The 23756-nt window shown below is 45.4% G+C and overlaps 1 protein-coding gene across 1 annotated transcript in view; it reads right to left on the reverse strand.

Moving 5' to 3' along the window:
- LOC119379391 (phosphatidylinositide phosphatase SAC2) overlaps positions 1 to 23756 on the reverse strand; it is a 248652-nt gene that overhangs the window by 44023 nt on the left and 180873 nt on the right. Inside the window, exon 17 of the mRNA XM_037648709.2 lies at positions 13774 to 14102. Within this exon, the coding sequence (XP_037504637.1) occupies positions 13774 to 14102 (329 nt within the window). The remainder of the gene's footprint in view (positions 1 to 13773; positions 14103 to 23756) is intronic.

The raw sequence follows: 23756 nt of genomic DNA on the forward strand, positions 1-23756 counted from the left end.
CCATTTGTTCCTCTCTCTCTGTACTCGTTCTCTCGCCTATAGGCACCGGGCGCGGGGTGAATTTGGACTGGTGGCGCCTCTTTCGGTGGAGGCGCGGAACTACTGGCATGTGAGTGCCTGAAAGGAGCAGGCGCTTGCTGCGGGGACGCAGTGCTGGATGTTGGCTGCGCTTATTGTGCTCTCGTCGCTTGTGTCCTGTGCTGCCGAAAGGCCCCGGGAACCAAGCCCGAGCAGACACGCTGCGCTGTAGGCTGCACAAACAGCTATGCAAACATGGATAAATCTGGGGAGTAGATCCAGTTCCATCGGTTCCCGTCTGTAATCGCCGTCGCCGACGGCCTTGTTCGCGCACCGGCCCCCATCGACGGCCCTCGTTGCGTCAAGCCACATGAAATACATAGACTGAAGATAGCTGTTGAAATATTAGAATCGGCGACGCATCGAAAAGGAAAGCAAAACGGGAACAGGAGTTTGCAAGATGTACAACGGAACAACATGTGCAATCGGCCAAGCATTGCGTAAAGAAAGCCGAAAATCGAATAGGAGACGTAGTGTATCCTTTTCAAATGTTGGGAGACAACGTTAACGTGTAGACAGAATAACAAGGTATTAAATATTCGTCAGAACCCATGCCTTGTGGGAATCGGTTTCATGCGAAGCAGTCAGCGAGTAGTTCTATGCAGCATTTTCTTTTGTGTGTGTTGAGCCAAGCGTTACGAGGTGGATCGACGTGTTTTTGTAAGTGCAGTAGTTGTGTACACATCGATGTCTTACCAGGCACGTCGACTACACTGGCGTTCAAAGGGCAACTTATGGTCTGACGTAACGTCAGCACCCACGTTACAGCACATACGTCAGTATTTTCACAGTGAAGTTCACTTTACGGTGCGATTATGTGAACATCATACGTAACTTTCGTTTGCGTATTCCTCCGGGGTCGAGAAACGCTTGAATATAGCTTGCTGAATCATATAGGAATACAAATGTAACGTTTATTACACTGCTATAAAAGCAAACACTGGAACCACAGACGTTAACCTGACATGATGCCTGTATCATAGGAGTACGTACATACGTAGTTTTCATTGCTTTGTTATAAAATTAGATAGCCAGCACCACAACCACAACTGACCTTGCACCGACATTACGCCTGCATAGGGTGTTTTTCCAAAGCAGGTTCTAGACCTGGCGTGGCTCTGTGGTAGAATACCTGACTGCCACGCAGAACCATTGGGTTCGATTCCTGCTGGGATCCTAATTTTTATTCTCACAGTGCATTCGTTGGGTCAACGCTGCCGTTGCCGGTTTTTCTTAACGCTCTTGCATTTTAATTACCAATGTCTGTTCTCGCCGTTCCTGGGTAGATATAAACTGTCAATCACCTGTGGCGCATACCCGTACACCGATGCCCGTGGTAAATGGGTATGTGCTACACGTGTATGGAGGAAAGGGTTTGACGACATACGCGACAGGATTTTCACTTTATTCATGTCATGAGCAGCCAGTCATATTCGTCAAATCCGCTTACCCTCCCATATGCCAATTTTCGTCTACACCAAGTTAAGAAGGCGATCACGAGAGCACCCAGACGTAGGCGGCTAGATAAACAGATACCTAAATAGAAACGCTCAAAGTGCCTAGGGTTCGCTAAGAAATGCTTCGCATTTAAAAATAGAAATGGTGCTACTTACGTCAAGCTCCACATCGTAGCTTATCGCGTTAAGCGTCGTCTGCGGGGCGCACTTGCAACGCTATTTGCACTCGTTGTCGCCTTTATATTCCGTGATGTCGTGCACGTGACCTGCTTCGTGAAAGCGGAGACCCTTCTCTAGAGCAGACGCACGAAAACGCGTACGCCAGCTGGTCAAGTCTTTGTAACTGCAGCGCAAAACAACTGGCAGCGCCATGGCTGCACTTGCATTGTCAGGACTCGCCTTCGCGCCAGGGGCCCTCCAGACAAGAATGAGGAACAGCGAGTTCGGCAGTTAAAATGCAAAGATGCTTATTTTACATCGAGTCGCCAATCGGGCCTGCCTCATTTGCAGTTCCGAAAGGGAGGAGGCATCGTGCCCCCTCTGGTCCGTCTCCGAACGAAAACAAACGCCTACAAGCACAGCACCACGCAAAGAAGCTGACTCGTTTGATGTTCCGACAGCGCTCATCGGTGTGGACATGAGGGACACCGTGTCATTCTTTCTAGATGACTTGGCGGCCATTAAACGCGTCCACGACCGCAAATGACTGCGCGGGAGTCTGCCTGGAGCGCGACAACGGGCCCCGTTGTCTGAACACATGTACGAGAGCCGAACGCTTCGTGCATTGTTCAAAAGAACACTGTTGCTGCCGCTTCTCTTTGCCTCTCGGGAACAAATGTAACAGCATACAGCTTCGAATTGCTCAAAAAGAAACGCCGCGCTTCTCTTCGAATACGTGCCGAAAGTAGCAGAGCCTGCTCCGCGTCGTCTGCTTCACATGCCAGTGCTGTCCCTGCCGCCGCTTGGGGCGCTTTTCGGGAGAGGCGTAGCTGGCGCCTTACGACGGCCGCCCGGTGCCTATTGGAGCTAATGCATCCCACGCAGAAAAAATCAGCGCATATGTTCTGGGAGCGAAGTAGAATACGAAGAAGAGCATGAAGAGAGAGCGTGCCGGTTCATGATGCTGAACGTTTTCTGGTGTCGCCACACGGCATAGCGAAAAGCTGAACAGCTCCGCTGTAAAACGATGCAATCAGTATGGACCGAACAGCCCCCACGCTATCACTATGCACACGAAGCCTAACATGGAGCATGTGAATCACACTGCTTTTCGTAAAACACGTAGGGTTTATGTATTTATGCCTAAACATCACAAAAAACAGCTGACAGCTTTTGCTAAGTGGTTACTGTAGTGCAAGAAAGACAAGATTTATTCACCCGACATCTTTGTCTTGGTCTAAATTAGGCCACAAAAACACACAAAAGCTGAAATGCGGACACGAAAAAAGAAAAAGTGCTCCTTGACTTGCGTGTTTCCACCTAAGGGAAATGCCACAAAACTGCGTAAATAATGTTGTAGTATGCTCAGTAGCTAGATTTAGTGGCTTGGATGTGGTAGCGCGAGCTCTCTTAAGGAGCTACAGCACCGAAAACAAGGAATAAAAAGTGGGACATATATGTCCCGCTGTCCAACAAAAGGTTAAATATGCACCAACTAGCCCAACGATGAGTTTTAAAAGAACACCAGATGGTCGAAATTTGCAGAGCCCTCCAATAAGGCGTGCCTCATAATCATATCATGGTTTTGGCACATAAAACTCTAGATATTATTAATTGTTATAATTATTATTGGTGCTGGGTCCATACAACCTTTGCCCTGCCAGTTTCTGGCATCCTGTTGCATAGTGTTGCACACTGTTGCATAGTGACCAGTTTTTCCACAGTTGTTGCACAGTGTTCCCAGGGCTGGACAATGTTTCTTGAAATGCTCCTCGGTACTGCCACACCACTTGGCCAAATGTCGTCCCATGGAGTGCACAGCTGGAGGTTTGCCTGGTTTCCAAGGTGCGGCTGCTTGGTTCCAGCGTTCGTTTGACCTTTGCAGCTCTTCAACTGTGGCACCATGCTCTGTTCTGTCATATAGTTCGTTCTGTTGCTTTTTGACGATTTCAGAGTTCCGTGCAATTTTCGTTGCAGACGGGAACGTGTGTGGGGTCTAGTTGCAGCTTTTCACTTAGTCCGAGGTCCAAGAGTACCGCAACCAAGCAGTCATGAATGAGGTCATCTTTTAAGGCCTAGATATAGTCCGACGTGTACGGTGCATCAGGTCGCGCGCGCCAAGGTCGGATACGCTGGCTACGCGCAGCCAGCAACGGTGGCCAATTTCTCAATCTAAAGTCCAGCACGCGCACCATGCTGCGGTGATCAGCTTTGGAGTGGCACATGCGCACTCTCTTTGTCGAACGTGTCTGCAGCTCACTGTTCTTCGGTTGACGCGTACACACTTTTCTCTCTCTCTGCTTCTCTACCCGTGCTTTTTGGTTGACGCACATGCTTTTTTTCACTATGCGCACTGTTTGAGTTTGCATCGGAAACGACTTTCCTCACAAGCATTGTGTTCAACGATCTGGGAGCCAGAAAACAGCTATAAGGGTTGCATTGAAATGAAAGCGGATCATGTATGTACATACGAGAGCGCATTCCGCAGGCTTCCCAGGCGTTCCTTTTTCTCTCCGTATCGCAGCAGTCCATGCTATTGCTGGTCTGCATGCACATGTGATTTTAATCCTTTCGAGCAGGTGCACAATCATGTCATCGTCAATCAATGTCGAGTAAACCATGGCCGCACTTTCCGAATGTGGGCCACATGCTGCCATTTTGCCGATCGCCACTGCAGCACCGTGCATTGTGGTCTAACACCGGCCGCGTGGGGTGAATGAAATAGGTCATGTTCTACCTCTGCGCCGGCGACGCCAAGCACGCCAAATGCAGCCGGGCGCGCCGGCTACACCATGATGCCAGGCTATAAGTTCTCCACTTTTTGCTGCTGTAGCTTAACCGCATCGCGCGTGGTCGTGCGTGCACGCTACGCAAGACTATATCTAGGCCTTTAGTGAACCGTATTCACATCTTTCAGTGAGTTTGTGCAGGTCTTTTATGAAAGCTGCAACTGCCTCATTCCCTTCCTGCTTTTGAAGATTAAACTTTGCATGCTTGAAGATGACACTTGTGAAGGGTATGAAATGTCCCTCAAACTTGGGTTGTGTAGTGTGCGAGGTCTGCAGCTGTCAGGCTCAGTGACGTTAGTGCGTTTTTGGCTTCCTTCGCTATCGCATACACGAACAAGTTCACCTGTGTTTCCATGTCTCGAAGGTGCAGTGCTGACACAATACGACAGAGTACCCGGTTTGCGGTTAAACGTTTACAGTCATTTGGGTCTCGGAAGTCCAGCTTCTCTGGCAGTGTGATGGTGAACGAATTGAAAAAAAATTTGCACCATTCTGTTGGCCCACTGCCATTGAATGTTAAAGGGGTGGTGACCCCAAATTTTGAGGCTATAAAAAGCCGGCTGTAGGCTTCCTCTGTATGCAAGGACACTCAGCACAAAGTGTTGAACACAGCAAACGTTTAGAATATATTTTAATTCACTTCCAAAGTGTGCCTAAATGCTCATTCTGATGATCAAGACCCATCGCCAATGCGACTGACACCAACGTCACTGTGTAGGAAGTGTAACGAAAGTTTTAGTGATGTCGGACCATATCAGAGTGACATGAAGTGAGTGGTGACCCACAGCTCCGCTGCACCAGGCAAGCCAAGAGAGCATCAGCTGCGAACCTACACTAATTTTTTCTGAGCGTGTTGCTGAAGTAGCCAAACTTGCTCACATTTTGCAAAGTGCTTCACATCATCACGCGAACTTGCGAAGGCGACTTTAGAGAATTTTAGTTTGTCTGCACACTTCTTTGCTTTAGGATACCAGGTTACCGTAGCTGTAAATGTGTGACCGGATAGGTGGGGCCACCTGGTGGTGCTAAGGCGAACCAGGCAAGCACCAAATTGTTCTAGCTTGCAGAATGTATTCTACTTCTCCGCTGGTGTTAATTCTCGGTAGCGACGTAGTTCTGAATGTGTTGCCTTTTTTAACATATTTTTGCCATGGTCACTCAGCAAAAACAAAGAAATCCACCTATAATTGTGGTTGCACGAAGCGCACAAGATGTCGATACAATCGTCCGGTAACCCAGACATCTGCGTATACAGGAATTCCGCACACGCTAATATTCTCTATTAGAGAATTTTAGCGAGCTTTGAAGGCATCCGGACGGTTGCTCGCGTGTTTGTTAGTGAAGCAGAACTATCGGTAAAGTGACTATCGATAGCATCGATTAGTTTTTTTAAACTACCGATAGTGTAAACAAACTATTGATAGTGCAATCGGTAGTACCATCGTTAATATTACTAGCAATATTACTGCCACGCGTGTTTATTGCTTTGTTTTGATGGATTCAGGTTTCACCCACAATGCCTGTTAGCAACATTTGACGCAGACCGCGCCGTAATGTTTGAGAAGCTTCACGATTGTTTGAGATCATTCTGTTAAGATTACGTGCTGGACGCGAATAGTCAAGTGTATTTGAGAGCTTACGCGAGCACCAGCGATAACGCTGGAAGGATCGATGACTGATGTATAAAAGACGACACGTTCCACCGACGATCAGATTACTCGACGGCCGACGACTGTTCTCGCTGCTATCAGTGTGCACAATGTATCACTTGTATTTTGAGTTTTGATTTTCTGGGCACAAGTTCCCCCAAATAAAGAGCTCCGTATTTCTTAGTCTTGCTGCAGCATTATTCACCGTCACAAACACGTGACAATACTATCATCATCAGCCTGTCTACGCCCACTGCAGGGCAAAGGCCTCTCCCATGTTCCGCCAATCAACCCGGTCCTGTGCTTTCTGTTGCCACGTTATACCTCACACTACCTCATACTATCAACAGTGGCGTGAATAATGATGCTGTTGCCGGCCGGCCAATTGCCAAAATATTTGAAATAGCCTACTATCAGCTTCGCTTAATTTATGAGCAATTTTTGGCGAGAGAAATAAATTATTTCTGCAGTGAAAATGGCCAAATATGTCCATCAAGAAATTCATATCCAAAAGCTACCAGTTACACCTTACAATTAACAAACTTAGTTCTTGATATTTCTCTTATTTTGAAATCATAAAATGCAATATAAATTTGAAGCCATACATTTCCACCACATGGTGAAGAACACAAGCATGTCAACTTTCTTGCCCTTCAGCCTGCTCCTCCAGCTCTCCACTATGTACCATGCACACGGGGAACCAATTTTATTCTGCAATGAGTCCGCGCTGTTGATTTTATGCTATCGATAGTACCATCGAATTTACCATCGATAGCGCTATCGATAGTATTTTTACCATTGATAGTTCGATAGTGACTCAGCTATCGATAGTATCGATAGTACCATCAATAGTTCTGCATCACTAGTGTGTGCAAGAGCAGACGATGCAGCATTGCGTATGTCACAGCTTTATGGGCCCACGTGTTACACAGTGACATCACCATCCAACTTGGCACCCAATAGCCGAAACCGAAAGTCGTTCATATAAGTAAGGCGGTATCAGATTATTTAGCGAGAATACATGAATCTTGGAGTGTGTATCATGTTTCCTAGAGCAATAAGAAATGTTCGACTCTCCAAACCTCTCCGAAGTGCGCTGCGAGTTCTCTCAACACGACACTACTGATCGTAGGCAGAACTTGGACAGTGATAAATTTGAAGCTAAGAACTACAGAACATGCAAAACAGCCATTCGGCTGTTATGTCCCAGTCTTTAAGTCCTTGTTTTGTATTGCGCCCCCTTGTTTTGCTTTTGAGATGTACAGAACAAGCAAAGCAATGGAAAATTTTATGCATGACATGTAGGGATCAGAAAGGAAGATAACTTGGACATTAATGAACTTGAAGCTAAGAACTACAGAACAAGCAATGCAGTAGAAATTGTTACACACGACATGTAGGGAACGGAAAGGAAGATAACTTGGACAGTAATAAACTTGAAGCTAAGACCTACAGAACAAGCAATGCAGTGAAAAATGTTACGCACGACATGTAGGGATCAGAAGGGAAGATACCTTGGACATTAATAAACTTGAAGCTAAGAACTACAAAACAAGCAATGCAGTGGAAAATGTTACACACGACATGTAGGGATCGGAAAGGAAGATAACTTGGTCAGTAATAAACTTGAAGCTAAGAAATACAGAACACTTGCCCCGCCATGGTGGTCTAGTGGTTATGGCACTCAACTGCTGACCCGAAGGTCGTGGGATCGAATCCCGGCCATGGCGGCTGCATTTTTGATGGAGGCGAAAATGTCTGAGGCCCGTGTACTTAGATTTAGGTGCACGTTAAAGAACCCCAGGTGGTCGAAATTTCCGGAGCTCTCCACACGGCGTCTCTCATAATCATATCGTGGTTTTGGGACGTTAAACCCCAGATATTATTATTAAGAACTACAGAACAAGCATTGCAGTGGAATATGTTACACACGACATGTAGGGATCAGAAAGGAAGATACCTTGGACAGTAATAAACTTGAAGCTAAGAACTACAGAACAAGCAATGCAGTAGAAAACGTCACGCATGACATGTGGGGATCGGAAAGGAAGATACCTTGGACAGTAATAAACTTGGAACTAAGAACTACAGAACAAGCAATGAAGTGGAAAATGTTACGCACGACATGTAGGGATTGGAACGGAAGATAACTTGGACAGTAATAAACTTGACGCTAAGAACAACAGAACAAGCAATGCAGTAGAAAATGTTATGCACGACATGTAGGGATCAGAAAGGAAGATACCTCGGACAGTAATAAACTTTATTTATTTATTTATTTAATACTGCCAACTTGTTTTACAAGCCATAGGCAGGAGTGGATCGTACAAAAGAAAATGTTGAGAAATCTGCGAGAACAATTCGAAACGAATCTGTGAAATAAAACTTAAAACAGTGTTGAACAATCTTTACAGTATGTAAAACGCAGGAAACAATAGAACCCAGCAAAAAACACACGATAATACAGGTGAAAATACTGGCAAGAAATTGGAGAGATCACAGAGTCAAATTTTGACAGTTTAGGGCAAATAAAAAAAACTACAAGGAAAAAAAGACAAGAATGTGCAAAAGAGCACATGTTCACACAGTAGTCTGCTCGACAACGAAAAGAGGGGTGTAATGGCTTTTCTTTCAATATCGCACGCCATCTGGAAAGCTATGGGAAACACCTCCGGTCATAGATGAGCGAGAGCGTGCATGAACGACGACATGGTTGGGCTCTGCAGTACATTTTCTGGCAATGCGTTCCATTCGTGGATTGTACGGGGGAAGAACGATCGTATCTTTAGAGTTTCGAGGTTCGCGTCCTGTAAAAGAGCACTTACGGATGTGTGATGACGGTAGGAATTAAAGATAATAAAATAAAATAAATAATAGGGGTGTGCGAATATTCGAAATTTCGAATATTTTTCTAATAGTGTTTGCTATTCGATTCGATTCGCACTGAAATTTTACTATTCGAACTATTCGAACTTCCCAAAGACAAATGCAGTCAACGTCCGGTTGAAAGTGACCCCTTCAGATTTTCAATATGCTTCACCTCATTACACTCTCGTATTGCGGCAAAGCTGCCTTTCAAGCTCCGTTACGGTCGAACTTAGCCAAGAGACAGTCCGGTTGGAAGTGGTCCCTAGATTTTCAATATGCTTCACCTCATCACACCCCCGTATTGCGGCAAAGCTGCCTTTCAAGCTCCGTTACGGTTGAACTTGGGCAAGAGACAGTCAACGTCTGATTTGGAAGTGGTCCCTAGATTTTCAATATGCTTCACCTCATGACACCCCCGTATAGCGGCAAAGCTGCCTTTCAAGGTCCGTTACGAACTTGGGGCCAAGAGACAGTCAACGTCCGTTTGGAAATGGTCCCTAGATTTTCAATATGCTTCACCTCATCACACCCCCTTATTGCGGCAAAGCTGCCTTTCAAGCTCCGCTACGGTCGCAAATGTATTAACTCAAGAAAACGCTGGTTCCAATATGGAGATGAAAGATGTGGCAGAGTTGGGGGCTCAATTAATGCTGTTTTGGACCTGAAATTTGGGCAGGAAGTCCGAAAAATCGGGCGCCGGAGCTTTCTAGCATCCAAAATTTCAGATGTTCATGTATATCGACGTCTACGAGGCAGATTTGGAACTCCGGACTTGAAGGGAGCACACCCTTGTCCGCCACATCAGTTGGCCTTCCACAGCAGTTGAAAGAGGAAGAGAGGCTGAGGAAATGGCATCCCTGCCTATCACGTGTAAAGTGTTGTAGGCAACACTTTCGTTGCACCAAATCATGTACATAAATGCAATTCGGCCTCTACATTGCCTCACTCTTGATAAGAAAGACAACTATGAAAGATGACCCCATCAGCGCTTCATCAACCTAGCGAAAAGAAACACTTTCATGTTGCTATCTCACAAGAACATATTTAGGGATTCTCTGCAACTTTTTCTGTAATTTCACTTCGAATTATTCGAAAAATGTTTGAGAAATATTCAAAAATTATTCGAAAATATTCGATTCGATTCGCACTCAATCTTTATTATTCGAATTCGCTTCGCACCCAAAATTTTGCTATTCGCACAGCTCTAATAAATAAATAACAAGGCTAGCTCCTTACACAAGTCACATCCTCAATTTGTAGCAGAGATAATCAAGGTTACAGCGGGTTCACACTAAACTTGAAGCTAAAAACTACAAACAAGCAATGCAGTGGAAAATGTTACGCACGACACGTATGGATCAGAAGATAACGTGGACAGTAACAAACTTGAAGCTAAGGACTACAGAATGAGCAATGCAGTAGAAAATGTTATGCACAACATGTATGGATCAGAAAGGAAGATAGCCTGGACTTGAAGCTTGAAGGCATAAACTTGAAGCTAAGAACTACAGAACAAGCAGTGCTGTGGGAAATGTTATGCATGAAACCTAGGGATCAGAAAGGATGATGTGGAAGCAGGTAAGTCCCCTACAGTGCGTTCAAAGGAAAGGATGTCAGAGGATTCCATGGTAAATCAGTCAGCAGAGGGGTGAGGTTGGCGGAATAGGATTGATTGTACAGTAGACAATAATTATGATGCGTGATTTGTTACCGTAGTCTCTGCGGTCAAGGTGCCACCTAGGTGTGTGCACCAGCATGGATGCTTTTAGTAGTAGACTGTGCATCTCAAATTCTGGAAAATGCTTAACCCTTGGCATTACTGTCTGTTAGTTCTCATTAATATTGTGTCTAACAAAGAAAAACGGGCCCTTAAAAGTCACCTTCTTTCCTTAACCCACTGAGTATCATCTTTTCCCCAAACAATAATTGTCATTGTTATTTGTCTTGAGTTAATTTTTAACACACTGTGATTGATACTTTCTTGTAGAAAATGCTATGACACGCTGATTTTGGGACCACAATTCACTGGACGTTTAGCATTAAAAATTTGCTGATTATTACCATACTGCCTCATGCGAATTCTGAGCGCAGCTTCGTGTTGGGCCAACGCCAACTGCGTTTAAAGTTTTGGCTATCCGCAGTTGTAGCAGTGTAACATTCCTTAAATACTGCCACAGGAACCACCAGCTCTCGAGTTCTACACACACCACTCTGTACACTGCAGGCGTTGCGAACCAAGTGAAACGCCGACAGCGCTCGAGAGCTACGCACACCACTCTGTGCATTGCAGGCGTCGTGAACCAAGCGAAACGCCGACAGCCGCATTACGACAAGTGAAGCCAGCCGCAGTGCACGTGCCAGCCCTGCTTGTGCACGAGCTCCGACCGAGGGGCCAGCACGCGTGACGGAGGAAGAAAGTGAGTTTAGAGGCCAGTGGCTCGTGATATCGACAGACTCCGCGTTCACTCTCTTTCATCCTTGTTCACTCTATCAGTTACGCCGATGCCAGCTAACAACGGCGAAGTCGCTCAATGCAGGAACGGCCACCTGAGAGTTGCACTTTAAAAGTGAAAAGGCATGCAAAATAGATGATGATTACTCTTTCAGTCACTAGTGAGATTAAACCCAAATGTTATTTTGAAGCAAACATCCAGAAACTAAAACTTCCTTATTTTGGTCATGTCACGTGGGCTGCAAATTCAGTGCAACATAGCTTAATATAAGTGAAAAGTAAAAGAATACAGAATTACCAGGCTCAAGGTGGTCAGATGGTATTTTTCACGCCACAGGGAAGCATGCTGGTGAGCTTAAAGAACTTTTGCTAAGCACATCTCATTGGCATTCATATGCTCATGGTCTCTTCACGAGTTGAAAGTGACTGAACGCTACAGGACAACAACAATCCCTTACAACGCTTATTGAAGCCACCTCATGTACGCAAGAGCCATGGAAAATGATGGTCAAGCACAGCAAGTATGCAGTGCTTGCATAAAGGCATGCACATGTGGGTGCATTTGTACTTGCATTAAAAGTGGGTAACTACTAGCAGGGGCTACTCTGAGTGCAATGAAAAGTCTAGCAGGTGATGGTTGGATGGGAGGATGCTTGGTGTGCATGCACCTACTCTATGTAGATGCGCTCCATGACACCATGCTGACTGATGTGTTGGTCGATGCTCCCATGAGATTATAACAAATATAAAGAGCTGCACATGTTTATGCAACATACATGTACAGCTACAGTGCCAATGAGAACTGTTACGGTGCTAGCCATAAGTGTCTATGAATGCGCTCGACGTCAAATGACCCCTGCAGGTTTGTAACAGTACATTCACGACCGTCGAAAAAGTCACGTGACTTCCCTGTCGTGCAGCTTGTGAACAGAGTCTGGAGTGAAGATCCTTACCCCTCACATGATGAAACTGCGATTACAGAAAGACATCTGAACTTTAATCGCTCCAACTTGCCCGTCAACTACGAAGAACTGTGTGCATGGTCTGTTGTGCATAAAGCAAAAACGTGTGTGTACCCCCCAAAAAGGTATCTGTAGCCCAAAACAAAACTGTGTGCGTGTAGCCCAAATAAAATCATGTTGCAAGACATGAAATTGTCGAAAGTGTCTTTAGCTAACACATACTAAAACACTGTTATTGCCGTAAGATCCCTTAAAGGGACACTAAAGGCAAATATTAAGTCGACGTTGATTGTTGAAATAGTGGTCCAGAAACCTCGTAGTGCTACTTTTGTGCCAAGGAAGTGCTTATTTTGAAATAAAATAGCATTTTAGTGGTCCACATCACGTTAGCACACTTCAATTCACCCGCCTGAAAGTGGTTTTTCTCACGTCACTGTTGCCGTGCCCAACGTTGCCCACCTTTACTGCGCGGCGGCGTGCACTGGCGGCGAGCACCATTCGGGCATCCAGCAACGTCACATGCATGCGGCATTTTGTCGAACTTTCTGTCAGAGCGACCTCACGAGCACGCAAAACACACGCGGCAGTACGCGATACCGAAACTACCGCTGAGACGCGACCGTGTGAGTGCGGCAAGGCGCTGGGCGCAGCGCAGTTCGGCGAAAACGGAACCTTTGAACCCCGCGCGCCGTTCCTGATGGCAACGCCTAAAAGGTTCTTTTTTTCCATGAATCAAACAGAAACGAACAAGCAGCATTTTATTACTTCTCTTGATGTATGGAAGGTTCTTTTTTTTATTGCAGCTAGTTTTATTACGAGTGATTAATTGTAGTCAGACTCTCTCACGTCATCGGGATCATTTCCAAAATGTCCCGCTCGTGGCACTCATCGTGTGACACATTTAGCTTAATTTCTCGGCAAGTAGGGCACTGCTGTTGATAATATTGCTGTTTTAGACGTTGTCATACATTGAGCTTTCACTCTGACATAAATTGTTATTTGCCTTTAGTGTCCCTTTAAGCGATATTTAAGGACAGCTACCATTTTTCAGCAAGTCAACCATGACATGATGATATATAACAATGCTTGCGGACAAGGTGCAGTATAACGTGCACAATAACTTTGTACATGTGACATCTTTACTTGCTTTCCTGTATATGCACACAAAAATTTTCTCTTTAGATTGTCTGAGCACTGCATTACATGTGCGCATGGATTAGCGTAAAAGCAGTCACTTCTTTCTCAGTTAACAAATCGGCAGGTTGCACAGTTTTCTGGAGTCTGCCTTTGCTGGTTATCTCACTGCAGCAAAATACTGTGTAGTGCAGCACTTATTATTCACAAAAAGAATGGGCCCACCTGAAAGGAGCCCTCGGTGAGTGCCCCTAGTGCAGCAGCAGGGCGTTTGGCCAGACCACGCACACTGCGCATGGGGTTAAGCCGGGCGAACTGTGAAGTCACATTGCTGAGGGCGCGTGAGCCCACACTCACAAAGGCCATCAGCTGACCTTCAGACATGTTGCGTGTCATGACCCCCAGAGGAGCCAAGCCCAGGCTCCCTGGTCGCTCGCCCTGGACGAAGGGCAGCTTGCTGCGGCGCCGCTCCAGTTTACCCTCAAACAGTGGTACACTCAGTGACTTAACACTCAGTGCCACCTTGAAGGACTCACAGATGGCCTTCAGTGACTCTGAAAGCAAGTGCACACATTCAGTGTCAATATACTTGAGTTTCTCCTTTATGTTTGGTGCCTCTGTGATGGAGGCCTTTTTCTACTCCCGATGCACCACACTACAGTTTTGTTATTGACTGTGCTTCCTTGAGGAACAAAGTTGCCACTCACTATGCCACACAAAAAGCACCTCCATGAAACTTCAATGTTCCACAGAGAAGATCCCTCTACAGAAACAAAGCCTATCCTGTGCTGGTATTGACAAAGACATGCTCAAATGATGGGAGCTGGGATGAACAGCCACCTGAATGTGTGTCCAGTACAAAATGGTACTAATTTGATGCATTTGTATGTCATGAATAAAACAGTTTCCTTTCTTGCCCACCCTTTAGGTGCCAGGTGTTTCAGGTGCTTTTGCCTACCATGTGACACAGGTTTTCCCAAACCGCGTCTAGTAATACATTATTAGACTTCACATTCAAATGAAATACCCTGACTTCTGTTTCTGAACGCCGTGCATAGTCTCACAGCTTGGGTCATTACCTGTGCTAATTATTTATATTAATAATGATAACAAGTGCTGCTCAGACAGCTTGACCTCTTGATTGCTGTCATTATCATTCATATAGATCTTGTAAATTTTTAAATTCATTTATTCATTCTTTCAGATAAAACATAAATTCCCATGAGCCAGGACAAAAGGAGGTTACATGCCTCCTGACAGGGTCCTGCTCCTGCTTGGCAGTAAGGTAGCCTCACAATTGCGACACATAAAACAGCATCATTTAGTGTATACATTATTAGACATAGCAGAATACCCATGCATAAACAAGATTCATTTTTTTTTACTTAAGGAAAGCATTGACATCATTTGTGGTGCTTTCACTAGAAGTACCAGTGATCAGTGCTCACCACTATCATTGTAGTCAGAGTACAACGATAACATTCGGTCTGCAAAAGGCGAGACAGTGCTTTGCATCAAGTGACACAGATGAAAAACACATTGTTGATGGAACGTTGCACAAAGTATGAATATAACAGACCACTCTTTTAAAAATAAGCAACATTTAAACTATAATAAAAAAAACAAGTAACTTGTTGAATATTCTAGTGCATGCACATAAAAATAATCTAAATATACCGAAATATTGTGCTATGACAGTAACTGCAGATGACAAGTGCATCTACTGGAGGGGCACGGGGGCAGAGGGGGCAGAGCTGCCCCAGTTTTGAGACCAGTCACTATCGAGAGCACAATGGCAAACTAACAACTCGGGCTTCTGCACCCTGCTTCTACAGTGAAGATTGTCTTCGTACCCCACCACGACACATGGTGGGTTTTCTGCAGTGCTAGTCCCTTATGCAACACTTTCCCACCTTGCACTCTGGCATTGCAGAGGCGGCAAAGACTGAGCAGAAACTCTCTGACGTCAAACTATTCCGTCCGATTTTTATTCCGTTCTACCTGACGTTGAACTTGCATCATGAGCGATGCAAACGAGGGCGGAAACCAGCAAATTTTGTGATGTCAATCAATTACTGTTACTGCAATTTACACAAAATCCTTTTTTTTTTCTTGAAAAACATACTGCATTGACTGCTCTATCTCTGCTGCTGTGATTGATGAGTGCGCATAAGTGCTGAGTGTTTTAATTGGGCTGAGCTGAAGCGGAACAGCAGGAGATGAGAGTTCCACCTTTGTCTCCGATTAATTTGATTCGCGTGTCTTATCATGGTGGAGCTTGCAATGACCACGGTGGCTTGGATCAGTGTGTTAAAAGAAACGGAACATCAGGAAAGGAGAGTTCCCAGAGCGACGTTGTATACACGCACGAATGGCACAGCAGCATTATAACAACCCTGAAACGATTTATTATACGCGAATAAATCCATTGTCGCTAGCTGCTATGACAAGCCGTTGCCAAATCATCGGCTCAAAGCCGTGTTCTATTCCGTTCAGAACAAGATAAAAAAAAAACAGCCATTGTTTGGCATGTTAAAAATAATGCGCTGTTTAGTGCGTACTTCATTTTGACGACCCAAATTTTCACAGTTTTGTGACATCGCGTTGCAGGCAGGATATTTCAGTGCAGAGTGCAAATTTCTGACCAAGAGCAAAGGACTATAATGACGAGAAAGAGGCAGTATCAGAAATAATTTATTACCTTTATTAGATTCTACCTAACCATACATAAGTAATCATTACACAATGGGACAATTTTGTCCCTTTTGTTACATCACATTACGAATAGGAGCTGTAGAAATGAGCCATAAGATTTCGGCCAGGTCGAAATCTGGGTTATACCCACAGCGCATGTTGAATCATAAACAGGTAATGGCTGATATGGGACAGAAACGAAATGGAGTATTTTTTTGTTATGCCAGCCTGGATCTCCTCAAAACAAATTGGAGCTTCTGCCGCTTGCATACGCATAATGCAAGCTGGTGTTTTGAGCCAGCAAACCGTGGCCAGCTGGAAATGGCCAAGAAGACCATATTTGGATATATGCTAAACATGTATATATGTGCTGGTTTTAGTGCTACTGTTGCCATGTGAGGGCCTTCAGGCACATTCAAGCTGTATTGTGCAGCTTTTCGCCTGAAGGACCCCCAACAATTTCGTTGGAAAATAAAAGCATTTCTGATTTCTGAAGACTAAGACGAGGAGTGCAAGCCATTCATGCATGCCTGACATTCGCGTCTTGCTGTTCCGCTGTTCTTGCCCTAACATATGACAAACTGGGGGAGGTGCTGGGTAATCTATGCCCCATACCCCACCGAGTAGCAAGAGCGCAAGCCCCGTACTGGTGGTTACGGCTGTGCACCGCGCCAACAGAAGGATCCAAGGGCAAGCCCCTGAGCTTGGACTGCTCTTAAAGGGACCGACAACTGATTTTTCTCGACCCAGTTTTTTACGGCGCGACAGGAAGCTCACCCTTCGTAGCGTTTGTAGCTGCAGTGGTTTATCCGAAAAGCCCGTAGTTATTTTATAAGCAGTATTTTTCGATCTGAAAGGCTCCAAACACGCATGAAGGCTTGCTCCAGCAACGCTGAGAATTGATAGCGATGCCGCTAGCCCTTGTGAAAGCTGTCGTTGTTCTGCTTTCGCAGGAGTTACTGTAACTATGCTTAACCACCTTTATTTTGAGCTTTCCAACCATTTTTGAAAATAGCAAGCTGTCACAATGAGATGTGTGGCTTTATGCACCTTCCCGGTATTTGCACAGCGTTGTGTGCGCCTGCGCCCAAGGTTGCCTGCGCCTGTTTCATGGATTGCTTCTCCCGGTGTCGTTACTCTCTCGATACACGAGCCAAGCCAAGTAATCGAAAACGTAACTGTGCATATGCACGGCCGCACCGAGTAGCAGCGCGCGTCATTTCTGAGACGAAGTGTAGGCAGCAAAACTCTGTCGCTCCAAAATCTTAGCGACCTGCTAACTGCGTGCACGGTTGCATGAGCACGCTGAAAAGTTGCTCAAGACGCGCTGACGAGCATGGGATCATTACGTCACGCGAAGGAAGCGCCACTTTAAAGGGGTACTGACACAAAAACTTTGGCCTCGCGTTTTTTTGCTGCAATGTGTTGCTGGGGGCCTGTTAGTCATAACACGGCACATCGTTTGCTGCAGCGCGCGACAGATAATTAATTACAGGCTCCTCATTACCGACCTGTGTCAGTTTCGGTTTCAAAAACGACAAGCCTCCGGGTGCAACTATCACCACCTAGCGGCTGCAGCGCTCGATCACGTCAGCACACAGAAGTGTGACGCACTTCCGCGCTGTTCGCGTCGTCTCCTCGCATTCGCACGCTTGCCGCACGTGCTGCGCGATGACGTCGCCATCATCGTCCTCGTTGTCGTCGTCCTCCTCATCGTCGTCTGTTGGCGACGATTTCCTTGAGACACCAACAGCGCAGCGGCGAGCGCGTCAAAACAAAAATGGCGGCTACGACGTCATCACAACTTGTTGTACCGGCTACAACGGTTACGTATGGGAAGTAGGGGGGTCACCTCGGGTCACCTCCGAGGGTGTCAATGCAATAGGTGCGCCCTATAATGCTGGATCGCGCACGCGAACTTCAATATTCATATAAAATACCTTCCAAGCTTTATTCGCTGTCGATATTTCGCAGATGGTACACGCACGTACACGGAAATCGATCCAGCAGGCTATCTCGGCCGCGAAATTTTGTGTCAGTACCCCTTTAATGCATACTACTAACGCAGGCCTATATGTACATTATTATGGACTAATACCTTTTAATATAAAGAAACGAACAATATTTCAATACTAACAAAAAAATCGTCGACCGCGTACAGCAATCAACGGTCATGTGGCCGTCTTCATCGGATCGTCCATGTTTTTGCCGCCAGAGGCGCCACAAGTCATTTCTCGCGACTTTCAATTAAGAATTAAAAATATAAATCCATCTCGCACGAAAAAAACAGGGTTGGTTTGAGTCAGTGCAACGGACAATCTTTACATCAGTGGAGTCAACTCATTTCATATTCTGGGCAGTTGTCGGTCCCTTTAAGCAACATGGGGGCTCCGAGCATCCAAACTGGCACCAACACAACCAGCATGGAAGGCACAATGCCAATTCACTGTACTCTGCTCAATCCACGAACGCTGAATCCCTTTTGTGCCGCTGCACATGAGGATGCAGAAGATTGGCTCGTTCACTATGAGTTTGTAGCCATGCACAACTAGTGGGACGACGCAAACTACAGCACATCTATTTCAGTCTCATGGATGGCGCACATGTTTGGTATGAGAACCATGCATGTATTTTAACATCATGGGATGACTTCAAGTGCTGACTTCTTGAGACTTATGCCAGCCCTGAACATCAGGAGCGAGCTGAGCGCAATTTCCAGTCCCACAGACAAATGCCGAACGAAGGTGTTGCAATGTATGTTGAGGACATGACGCGTCTTTTCTATCGAGCTGACCCCAACATGTCGGAAGAGAAGAAGGTGCGGTCCCACATGCACGGGGTGAAAGAGCAGCTGTTCAGTGGGGCTTGTGCACAGTCCACGCAAGACTATGTCTGTATTGGGCATGTGCTCTTCCCCTACAGCTGATACGGCAATGCACATGCGCAGTGTACATCTACCAAGGCATAAATACGGCACATGCATTAAAACGTTCATTCTTGTTCTGCACCCTGCTGTTGCCTCAGTCATTTAACAGCACAATACATGGTGTAAGAATTGGCAGCCGCGCCACCAGCGAAGAAGTGACGATGGAACAAGGTCCCTGGAACCCCTGCAGCTGACAGGTAACCTGGATTCAAACTGGAGACACTTGAAGCAAAAATGTGATTTGTTTCTCCAGGCGACTGCGTTGAAAAAAAAACACCCCAGAACTGTATCATCAAAAGCAGCTCTCCTGCTCAGTGTTGCTGGAGACGACGCCCTTGCATTTCGCGGACAGAGAAAGCCGGGAAGACTAAGGGACTGTCGTGTGAAAGTTTGACGCCTACTGCTCTGAGGTGGGAAATGAAGTTCATTGATGACATTTGTTTTGCTTGAGGAACCAAGCTCAGAGAGAGCAGTTTGAAAAATTTCTTTGCGACCTTAAGAAGCAGGCAGAGCAGTGCAACTTTGGGGATTCAAAAGATTCAATGGTGAGAGGCCAGATAATATTTGGCCCTGACGATGCAAAACTATGCAAAAAATTACTTCAGGAAAAGAACCTAATGCTGCAGAAAGCAGAAGAAATGTGCAAAGTTGCTGAAGCTTTGGTGCAAAGGAAGGTGGCCTGGTGCGAAGGCAACGATATGATAGACGCTATCTCAAAGCGGAGAGCAACGAAATGTAGAATAGACAATCAGTGTAAAGGCAGCGATTATTGGTTCAAGAAGTCTAACCGCTAGCATAAACCATGCCAATGTTTCGCCTATGGTAATTGATGCAACGTTTGCAATGGGCTTCATCATTTTGTAGGGTGCTGCCCAACACATATCGGCAAGGACGAAGTAAGGGAAGTAACCGAACAAGGTGTTGACAATACCTTCAGAGAAAAATGTTTGAGGCCCGTGTACTTAGATATAGGTGCACATTAAAGAACCCCAGGTGGTCAAAATTTCCAGAGCACTCCACTACGGCGTCTCTGATAATCATATCATGGTTTTGGGACATTAAGCCCCAGATATTATTATTACAATACCTTCGAAATCCTTGAAATAGGCAATGAAAGCAGAAGAGGCAAGGATTGGAAAGTGACGGCACATGTTGCCAATCAAGAAGTACTGTTTAAGGTTGATACTGGCTCCCAGGCTAATCTCCTACCCTTTGCTGTTTACCGAAAGATGGCAACAAGATGTCACTTGAAGCCCGCAAATTCAGTACTTCGAGCATACAACGGAGTGATCAAGAATTTTGGGAGAACGTCACAAAGTGTCACTATAGACCACTAAAAATATCACACTCTTCCAGGGCTTAAAGTCTCCTTTCATTGGAGGGGGGGCCCTCATAAGGCGGCAACACGCACGCACACGCGCGCGCGCGCGCACACACACACACACACACACACACACACACACACACACAAACATATGGGTCATTCCATGCCAAGTGTCCCAGACGTGGCGCTCGCACATAGCAGATTTTGCTGATAAAATTTGTGCCTTTTTCCTATGCCACATGGAGTATTGTGGCAAAACATTTGTGCTCGAAAAAACTTTTGACGATCATGGCACCCCTCGAAGTTCGCTTGTTTTGGTTAAACTGTGCCTAATAGAAAAATGTGTATAAAATCAATTTTTGTGTGTTGTACTTTGTTGCTGAACTGCTGCTCGAGTTCCACACTTGCTTTGCACATTCGTCAAAGATACACCAGACATTAATTACGAAACACCGTATCATCACCTACGACGACGCGCATGCTATACGGCAGCAGCCTTACCGTGTTTCACCAACCAAATGACGAGCGATTCAAACGCAGGTGAAGGAAATGCTTCAAGACGGTGTAATACAGCCCTCCAGCAGCACCTGGTCAATGCCAGTCATCCTTGTGAAAAAGAATGGTGACACACTTCAGTTTTGTGTCGATTATAAGAAGCTGAACAACCTCACAAAGAAAGACGTGTACCCGTTGCCTCGAGTCAACGATTCCCTAAACAGGCTGAAGCGCACAAAGTACTTCTCCATCTACCTCAAAAGTGGCTATTGGCAAACAGAAGTCGATGAGCAGGATCACGAAAAAACTGCTTTTGTAACTCTAGATTGCCTCTACGAATTTCGAGTGCTCCCTTTTGGCATATGTTCCACTCCAGCCACATTCCAACAAATGATGGATAACGTTCTCGCTGACCACAAATGGAAAAGTTGCCTCGTCTATCTTGATGATGTCGTTGTCTTTTCGGAAACGTTTGACGAGCACCTTCGTTGCCTTCGGAGTGTTCTCGAAGCCATTCGATCGGCTCACCTCACACTAAAGCCCGAAAATTGTCATTTCAGCTAGAAAGCACTAAAGTTCCTCGGCCACGTTGTGAGTGCTGCTGGAATTCGGCCCAATCCCAACAAGACTGCTGCCGTGGCCACTTTTCGAGCCCAAATGGACAAGGAAAGTCTTTGACGATTTCTGGGTCTGTGTGCATATTATTGCGCTCTATTGAAACCTTCTCTAAGGTTGTGGAGCCACTATTCCGACTTCCGCGTTGCAACACACCATTTCTATGGGCTGACGAACAAGCGACAGCCTTTGCGGAACTGCAACATCGATTGTCTTCTCCTCCTGTACTCAGCCATTTTGATGAGGATGCTGACACGGAGGTACGCACTGACGCCAGCAACATCGGCCTCGGAGCTATCTTGTGCAGACTCAAGATGGGACCAAACGAGTTATAGCCAGGGCTTCGAGTTTGATAAACACTCGCCAGTAAAATTTTTGACAATTCAGATTTATCCGATAAACTCGGGTTTTAACGGTCAATATGACCCTGTTCTGTTCTTTATCGAAAGGACATGTTCTAAGTGGCCACTGGTACATCGGCCAGTTTGGCCAGTATAAACATTACCTCACACACCAGTTTTGCTGTGCACTCTTTCATGCTGGGATTACACTGCATCAGGGTGATGGACCTCTCGGCAGCCTCTTTCGAAGCAAGTGTCTGGTCGCACGCACGATGCCCGGTAGTGATCAACTATATCAGAAACACCTTCATGAGGTCGGTGTGAAAGACACTGCGACGACATATGCTCTTTGATTAAAGACTGCCCCATTTCCATCACCACAAACGAGTCACCGAAACTTCACAGACGACCGACAATCGCGGTGCTTGCAACCTTCTGCGATGACGAGCTTCCTGGACGTAGGACCCTCATGGTAGACTTTCAAGTAGTTCAGAAGTGTAATGAAGTATCACTTGGCATATTGATAGAAACCACTTTTCAAAAGGTTAGAAAGGCCTTAGCCGATGTAGATGTGTTGTGCTATGATTCAAATCTGAGAATCATCAATCGAAAGGAGCACGCTTCCATCAGTGACAGCAACCTCGTAAAGTATGCTTGCATCCATTACAACAAGCTTTAAGGTTGTAATATGCACAAACATAAGCATCTTGTATTCAAGTATTTGTGCATTCAAACCTCCCAGACATCGAAAATACACTTCGTGTGTTGTGATGTTTTCGTGTTCAGATATCGTTTCATCTAAGGTTTTGGAGTACTGAGAATGATGCAAAATAAACTCTGAATTTCGGAGTATTCGTGATTTACGAGAAATAAACTCTGATAAATGCCGGTTTTCCGCCTAAAAAAATAAACTCCGAAAAACACCCTCCGAATTTAAAGAAAAATGAACTCTGAAAACACGGAGCCCTAGTTATAGCCTATACGAACTGCACTCTGTCGCACTGAGATGAACTATTCCACGTCAGAAAAGGAGTGCCTCACGGTAATACAGGCTACTACAAAGTTTAGGTCGTATATGTACGGGTGTCCATTTAAAGTTGTCACTTATCATCATGCTTTGTGCTGGTTGGCTTACCTCCGAAACCCTTCTGGGCGATTAGCATGATGGAGTCTGCAACTTGAGGAACTTGATGTCACCATCATATAGGGTGTGTTCAGATAAGAACGTCGGTGCATGTCCGTCGACCCCCTGTAATTTCGCCGAAAAAAATATATTTCGTTGTCCGCGTCCCCAAGACCACAAAACTACTTTTAGTCTCGCGAAAAAAAATTTCACCTTCCTTAAAAAAATTTAGAAGTCTCCACTGAGCCGCAACGGCCTTTTTCGAATTTCGCGGAAATGGGATTTCGATGAGATGCCACAAAAAAACTATTGCAGCTGTAGGTCTGACAAATTTTCTCTACATACTACATATTGTTTAAGTTGACGAAACATTATTACTTTGCAGTTTTGATGCTGTTCTTTTAAGAAAAATATTCGCAAAATCGGCACAATGTTCAATAATGCTCAAATTTAGGATTTTTTTTCTCCGCGCGTATAAATGCCAGACTTGCCAAAATTTTTGAGAACATTGCCATATGTTAGCTTAACAAATGGGCTGAACGAAATCGCTGAGAGTGACTTCAAACGTTAACCAGAAATGTTCAACTGAGGACAAGTCTCTAAAAATGCAATATTTCGAAGGTCATTTAAAAAAAAACACCATCTTCGATTTTCTTTAAACTCTTCATAACTAAAGCCAAGCACGTGTTC

The sequence above is a fragment of the Rhipicephalus sanguineus genome, chromosome 1 (assembly GCF_013339695.2).
Source record: "Rhipicephalus sanguineus isolate Rsan-2018 chromosome 1, BIME_Rsan_1.4, whole genome shotgun sequence".
Lineage (NCBI taxonomy): Eukaryota > Metazoa > Arthropoda > Arachnida > Ixodida > Ixodidae > Rhipicephalus > Rhipicephalus sanguineus.